Raw genomic sequence first — 8,441 nt, 5'->3', positions numbered from 1 at the left:
TTATTAACATATCAAAAACTATACACCTCAGTAAAGATCACTCACTGTTCAACTGTATACCTGCATGGTTCTTCACGACACTGATACAGTGTCTAATTAAAAAACACTGAGCATAGAATGTACAAAAAAAAACTATTGATATTCAGTCATATATTACCAGTGTTTTGAAAGCAAATGAAAATACTTTTAAAAGAAGATCAATTTCTAGTGTGAGATGCAGAGAATGATCTCAAATGTATACCGCATAAAATGATCCGATATATAAAATCCTTACTAATTTAAAACTGTGGGATGAGACTAAAAAAAAAAAAATCAATAATTATACTGATGCAGTTTTTTTTTTGTAGCGTGAAAAAGCTTTCGCATTATTGAATAAATATATTCAGAACAAATATATTACAGAGGCGTTATGCACGGATGTCCTCTCTGATGTAAATTAACATATGTGTATAACAAACATTGGTATAACCAAAGATGAGGGTGAATAAGTTGCTACTTTACAGCAGCTACCATTTAATGTAATATAGCAAGTGGAATATTTTCGAATTGTTGGAAGGAACTTCTACTTATATAATAAAAAAAGAGTAAAATTATATTAATATCATGTTTCCATATTTTATTGCTTCTGTTCTTTAGAATCCTTATTATAACTACTGAATCAAGTTTCCAAACAACAAAAGTATATTAAATGTAAAACATCATGTAATTGACAAAGCTGTTGGGATTGAGTTTTGCATCACATCTAAAGGAAATTAAACACATGAATGATTGACAAAATGATTCTTTTTGCAATATTATCCAGTATCTCTGTCGCAGTGTAAGAGTCTTAAGTGTTTAGAGTTGACAATTAGATTAGACGTAAATAATCCAAACATGGATCTAGTGAACTAAGCTTACTTTGCTTATCAATGACCTCATTCTTTATCTCACTGAAATACATGGATTGTGATTGACATATGAAAAAGTACAGAGTATGTGATCTAACTCCTTAGTAGTTAAAAGTACTAAAATTATATTCAGATGGTTTAGATTTAATATGGTGAATGGTGTATGGTGTATGAATATAATAATAAGGCCAATGAGTCCTAGAGGATCACAGACACCTGCTGCGATGGAAAGAGTATTCCTTTAAGTATAAATGTTCAAATTGTTAGAATGAATTGTTAGAAGATGATTAGAATTACAAATCAGACATTGATTATAATTAAATTTTGAATAAATAAAATTATTTTCTTTGTATTGTTTATCAGCATTTATATTAAAATGATTAGTACAGGATTTAGTTCCAATGTTGTATCGCTGTCCCTTGGAAAAATGTCTTGAGATGTCTTGCTGCTGGATTTGCATTAATATTCTCAAGTATCTGCCTTATAAATTCAAGAAATTCTATGAAATCTTATGACTTCAACGTTTCTCCTTCCGTAATCTGGAAGTATTGTACTCTTAACTTTGATGTTAACAACCGAACAATAATAAATTCATGTGTATTAATTGGATTATTCATTGCTTCAAGAGCACTGAAATATGAAATATCCAATAATTCTCAGTTAATGGAATTTAGTTGTAAAATACAATCTGCATTATGAGAAACACCTTATTTTAATAGATCTAGTGCAATTGTATAATTTTCATTCGTAATTTGTAAATTTTTAATGATAGCTAATGTTTCATCCTGTCGCCAGTCAAGAACATTAGCTCTGAAAAACTGTTAATCGGTTATAGTTGCGTTTACTTAGTTTCTATCTAATGGTCAAATGCTTAAAATTATCTATTACACACTGTAATTTACATTCAAAACTGCATAAATCTGCAAACTGCTCCTGAACATAAAAATTTGTCTTCCAGTATTATTTGTCTTCCAGAAAATTTGCATTTTCCAGTATTCTTTAGACACAAGAGCAGTTTTTTGCACATTACTGGAGATAAATACTATTTTTCTGCAGCCTGATGACCTTTCTTTCCTGCTGCAAGAATTTGGCATCTAACAATTGTCATAAAAATTGACTTTTACTCACTTATGATTGATCCTGTGTTGGAGAAGGTTTTCTTTCACAGCCACATTTTCCTTTCCTTTGAGATGAAAATTAACCAGTTTCTTTAAATTGTTTTAGAACCAGTGTCTCTATGATCAGTAGAAATAGCAAAAATTGGGCGAGAATTAAGACAAACCTCAATCTGTATCAACACTGTATAAAGTTCCTCTACGTTGAGAATTCTTTTTCCTATACACAATGTATGATATTTGACACTTTTGACTGCACTTTCCCACAAACTAATTCCTTGTGAAGTAGAAAAGGTTTGAATATTTGTTTTAAATTTGTCTGATCTTAAAAGTTGATTCAAAATCTTTCTAACAGAATGAAAGTTAAACTAACTGTAAATGAATAGCCTTAGTGGCTGCTAAACATAAAAGCGCTATGCAAGCCTTACTCAATGTTTTAGATCTCTGCCTGCCATGACGAATTATAATTGGGCCACTATAATCTACTGCACAAGAGAATGTTCTGGAAGGAATCACTACCAGGCAGTAATTGACAAAGCTGTTGGGATTGAGTTTTGCATCACATCATAAGCAAATTAAACACACGACAATTGACGAAATGATTCTTTTTGCATTATTGTCCAGTATCTCTGTTGCAGTATAAGAGTCTTATAGTTCATAGTTGACAGTTAGATTAGATTAGAACTAAATCATCCAAAAATGGATCTAGTGAATTAAATTTACTTCGCTTATCAATAACCTGATTCTTTATCCCATTGAAATACATGGATTGTGATTGACATATAAAAAAGTAAAGCGTATGATCTAACTCCTTAGTAGTTAAAAGTACTAAAATTACATTCGGACGGTTTGGATTTAATATGGTGAATGAATCTGAAACAGAAACTAAATGTTTCTGTTTGTATGTAAAGATGAAAATCTTTGTGTTCAACCATATACAATATTAGATAACATGATGAAGTAAATATAGTTTTACGCCTTTCTAATAAGCATTCAGAATTTAAATTATCATCACTGAACGTAATATTGTGATCAGTTGGCTAATGAGAAGAAGACAAATAGCCAAGGAAGACCACACCACCATAGTGACATATCAAGTAACCTGCTTGGTGAAAAAGCTCTAGACAATGTGTCTGCTGGATTATCAGAGAATTTGATGTAATACCAATTGGTAATTGAATTGTTTCGTTGAATGTCTGAAACTATTACCTATAAGTACTTTCCCAATTCAAAGAATGTCCATGAATGCAACAAAGTCCTATGATTGAATCAGAGTATAAGTGTATCTCATCAAAGTGTATAACGCAGTTATACAACCTTCACAAATAAAATGTGAAAATAGTAAACAACCACAGAGTTCAAGTCTGGGTAATATGATTTGTTTCAAGGGGCTAACTTTCATTTAGAACAGTAACTTAGATGTAATTACATGGTTGGAGTATGAGTGTGTATATAAATATAACATCCATATAGCCATTAATACAGGCATCAGAAAACCCATGTAATTTAATAGAATGAATTTTTCTATCTTTATTAAACCTAATGGATTAACTTATCGTATATGACTATTAGATATAATTGATTATATAGTGAAAGCCACTGTATTAATGGTTTGGGTAATATTTTGTCCCAGTCAACTTGAGTTGTCATAATGACTGCATAAACTGTTTGTATGAAAACATAATACGGCCAATGAGTCCTAGAGGATCACAGACACCTGCTGGGATGGAATGAGTATTCCTTTTAGTATAAATTTTAAATCTGTTAACGAGTGATTTGGAAATTTAGTGAATCTGACTTTTTGTTGGATGAATTATGATTAGACGTTGAAGTGCCGCAATTGTTAGAATACCACATGCAAAGTGACAAACCATCCTGTTGTAATAATTTGGAGATATCGTTCTTTAATTGAATAACTCCATTTAGGTTATCTGAACCGGTAATGAGATGAGAAACATAGAAATCGTTTTTAATAGCAAACAAACAGTAAGAATATATCCTAATTTGGTTTCTTGGAGAAATTTTCAAATTAATTTTGTAGGGTAACAAAATTTAAGGAAAATTGTGCTCCAATAAGGACATCAATTTATATTTGATATATTAAATTCAGGATCTGCAAAAAAAAACAGATTATGAGGCAAATTAAAATACGATATTATCAAAGGTAGATGTCAGTAGGCTACCTGTTATTTTTTGTTAAATCAGCATATTGCAATTTGAGTGAAAAATTTGACACATTTGACAAATTTTCCTTTCCTTTGAGATGAAAATTAACCAGTTTCTTTAAATTGTTTTAAAATAGCATTCACTGCCACTTGACCAACACGACACACAGATGCTATCTGTCATGTCCAATTGATATGCTTAGAGAGAAACAATTGCCAAACTCAATATAAAAGTTTTTTATTTCAATAATTGTTACTACAATAATGAAGCTAATCGATTAATGCCAGTTTACTTCTGGAAAATAATCTGACTTTGTGGAATGATGTAATCAAATTTATCTTTCACAAAATGGATAATACATGGGAATCAGAAATTATATAAAGAAGTAAAGTTTCATATTTGAAATTATAGCAATATTTTTTCAAAATATCTATCACCATAATATTTTAAGTTATTCAATTAGTCTTTTATATTGAAATTACTGACTCAACTTAAGTATAACATGTTAACTAAATACCTTCAGAGTTTTCTTAAAGAAAGTAAACATGAATATAATTTCAAATCTGCATCAATATTTTAATTCTGAATTAAGTTAAGAAAAGTTTAATTTAATCTTAGAACTTTTAAAGATATATTCAATCTTTTCTTATAGTATCTTTTTTTGTAGTATTTAAGTAACTGCTACAACTTTTTAATAACACGATGCTTGTGATGTTTTAAAACCCAAATAATTTTCATTAAATTATCTGTAAAACTCAATGAAAATTTCATTATATTCAAAAAATAATTCTTAACTTCTGGCTGGAAAATCAAAAATGCCACTAAATCATAAAGATAAATTCATTAAACTTTAAAAACAGTTTAAACTTTTAACCTTTTTTTTCTTTCTGTAAACTATCATCATATGTAATGATACTTTATATTGACAGTTTCACATACCCTAATCCTTTTAATAAATATTCTTATTTTTTACCAATTACTTTAAGTTCATTCACGAAACATTTCATACATGTTTCTAATGTTTCCTTGTCCATAAGAGAAAGGATTACAATAGTGTGGTTTTCTAATCCTGAACAGGTTTGTATTATTTACACCCTCTATTTTTTTAGTTGATAGATTTGTGTGTGAATTTATTATAATCGATCTTATAAGAGAATAGGTAAGTATGAAAGCAAAGAATAGGTATTATTATTATTATTGTTATTAGTACTTTTGTAAATAATAAATCATGAGATAAATTTCATTACTCTTGTTATAAAAAACAAAATGCAATTTCACTAACCTTTTTTTATGAAACATTTCATTTTAAATTTTGTTTCACTAAGGAGAATAATAAATGAAGTTTCTTACACCCAAGTTACTTAAATATTGATAAATTTTTATGCCTGTAAAACACAAAGAAAAGTTAAATCAGAATGATTGGACTTTAAAAGTAAAATAATCTTAAATGCTAAATATATTCAACTATTTTAAGCAAGCAAATTAATCCGAAAGCAGATGTTTTTTTAATAAGAAATTAACTTTATATTGATACAAAATCATAGCTGTACATTTTGTGAATATCTAATTAATATGTTTTTCTTTATTCTTAATCACTTAACATACACGATTTAGCATCCATGCAACAAGTATACCAAACATTTACTTGATTTCTTCATGAAACCATAACATTACTGATTAATTAGGTCAGTTTTTGCTTTCAGAGTCGTTTTTTTTACTATTGCCTAAAGATTTTCATTTGTGTTGTGTGGGATTGCTTGGCCACAAGAACACTTTAATGTTTCATTCTTTGAAAACATTTTCTATTTTTTTGGCAGAATGGTATGGTGCTAAATCTCGTTGCAACACTCCACTGCCTTACAGGAATTGGTTTTGAAATTGTGTCACAACCCTTTCTCTCAAAATCTTTATAAATCTGTTCGAAGCATTTACCATTGATAGAATAACATTTTTATAACAGAATTGAAAACACTTTAAATAAATTTACTTTTAACATCTTCTTAAGAACTGATCTACTTACATCCAATATGAAAATGAACCTGGAGTCCTAGACAGCCAGTGTCTCTTATCAGTGGAAATAGCAAAAATTGGACAAGAATTAAGACAAACCTCAATCTGTATCAATATTGGATAAAATTCCTCTATGTTGAGAATTGTTTTTCCTATTACACTTGACTGCACTTTTTCACAAACTAATTCCTTATAACGTAGAAAAGGTTTGAATATTTGTTTTAAATATGTCTGATCTTAAAAGGTGATACAAGTTGTACAAAATGTTTCTAACAGAATGAAAGTTAGCAGAGTTATCAGAAAATATATTAGTAATCTACTGCACAAGAGATGTTCAGGAAGGAATCACTCTACCTGGTGGTAATTGACAAAGCTGTTGGGATTAAGTTTTGCACCACATCTAATGCAAATTAAACACATGAAAGATTAATGAAATTATTCTTTTGGCACTATTATCCAGTATCTCTTGTCGCAATGAATGATCTGTTCAGTGTAAGTCTTAAGTGTTCAAAGTTGACAATTAATTTCAGAACGTTCACACTCAAGATGTAAAACAATAGGATGTTTAACATGATTGTAGGAGAGAACATTGAAGTCTGCCTCCTACACAGATTAGACTTAAATCATCTAAAAATCTAGTGAACTAAGCTTACTTTGTTTATCAATGACCTGATTCTTTATCTCATATAAAAAAGTAAAAAGTATGATCTAACTCCTTAGTAATTAAAAGTACTAAAATTAAATTCAGACGGTTCGGATTTAATATGGTGAATGAATCTGAAACAGAAACTTAATGTTCATAATAAAGTATGTAAAGATGAAAATCTTTGTGTTCAACCATATACAATATTAGATATACATGAAGTAAATATAGTTTTACGCCTTTCTAATAAGCATTCAGAATTTAAATTATCATCACTGAACGTAATATTGTGATCAGTTGGCTAATGAGAAGAAGACAAATAGCCAAGGGAGACCACACCACCATAGTGACATATCAAGTAACCTGCTTGGTGAAAAAGGTCTAGACAATATGTCTGCTGGATTATCAGAGAATTTGATGTAATACAAACTGGTAATTAAAGTGTTTCATTGAATGTCAGACACTATTACCTATAAATACTTTCCAATTTGAAGAATGTCCATGAATACAACAAGGTGCTACGATTGAATCAGAGTATAAGTGTATCTCATCAAAGTGTATAATGCAGTTATACAACCTTCACAAATAAACGTGAAAATAGTAAACAACCACAGAGTTCAAGTATGGGTGGTAATATGATTTGTTTCAAGGGGTTAATTTTGATTTAGAAAAATAAATTAGGTGTAATTACATGGTTGGGGTATAAAGTGCATATATAAATATAAAACCACAGCCATTAATATAGACATCAGAAAATCCATGTAATTTAATGGAATGAATTTTACTATTATTATTAAACTTAATGGATCTACTTATGTTTAAATGACTATTAGATGTGATTGATTATACAGTGAAAACCATTATATAAATGGTTTGGGTAATATTTTGTCACAGTCAACTTTGAGTTGACTGATAATATAATACGGCGAATGAGTCCTAGAGGTCACAGACACCTGCTGTGATTTTAAAATTTAAAAATTGCTAGAATGAGTAATTTGGAAATTTAGTGAATCTGACTTTTTGTTCATTAGAACTCTTACAAGTACATATGTTGTCTTCTTGATTAGATGGTATGGCTGAATTATGATTACACGTAGAAGTACTGCAATTGTTAGAATACCACATATGAAGTGAAAAACCATACTGTTGTAATAATTTGGAGATATCGTTCTTTAATGGAATAACTCCATTTTGGTTATCTGAACTGGTAATGAGATCATCTACATAGAAATCAATTTTTAATAGCAAACAAACGTAAGAATACATCCTAATTTGGTTTCTTGGAGAACAGGATAACTTATCATAGTGAATCATTTGATTTCGAAGTCAACAGTTCTAAGATTCAAACCCTAGTAAAGGCAGTTACTTTTTTACGGATTTCAATACTAGATTGTGGATACCGTGTTCTTTGATGGTTGGGTTTCAATTAAACACACATCTCAGGAATAGTTGATGTGAGATTGTACAAGACTACACTTCATTTACATTCATACATATCATCCTCTGAAGTAATACCTTACAGTAGTTCCAGAAGCTAAACAGAAAAAGAGAGTTCTATTATCAGATTTGATAGCATGGATATTGTTATTTTTTTTAAAAAGGGACTATTTTTGGAAAAGA

The 8,441-nt window shown here is 29.5% G+C and overlaps 1 protein-coding gene across 1 annotated transcript in view; it reads right to left on the bottom strand.

Moving 5' to 3' along the window:
* The window catches only part of LOC142328771 (TAR DNA-binding protein 43-like), a 91,363-nt gene that overhangs the window by 12,796 nt on the left and 70,126 nt on the right, over positions 1 to 8,441 (bottom strand). The window contains exon 4 of the mRNA XM_075372795.1: positions 5,451 to 5,553. Within this exon, the coding sequence (XP_075228910.1) occupies positions 5,489 to 5,553 (65 nt within the window). The 3' untranslated portion in view covers positions 5,451 to 5,488. The remainder of the gene's footprint in view (positions 1 to 5,450; positions 5,554 to 8,441) is intronic.

Source organism: Lycorma delicatula, chromosome 8 (assembly GCF_047948215.1).
Source record: "Lycorma delicatula isolate Av1 chromosome 8, ASM4794821v1, whole genome shotgun sequence".
In the NCBI taxonomy this organism is placed as follows: Eukaryota; Metazoa; Arthropoda; class Insecta; order Hemiptera; family Fulgoridae; genus Lycorma; species Lycorma delicatula.
This window is presented reverse-complemented; position numbering and strand designations above follow the sequence as displayed.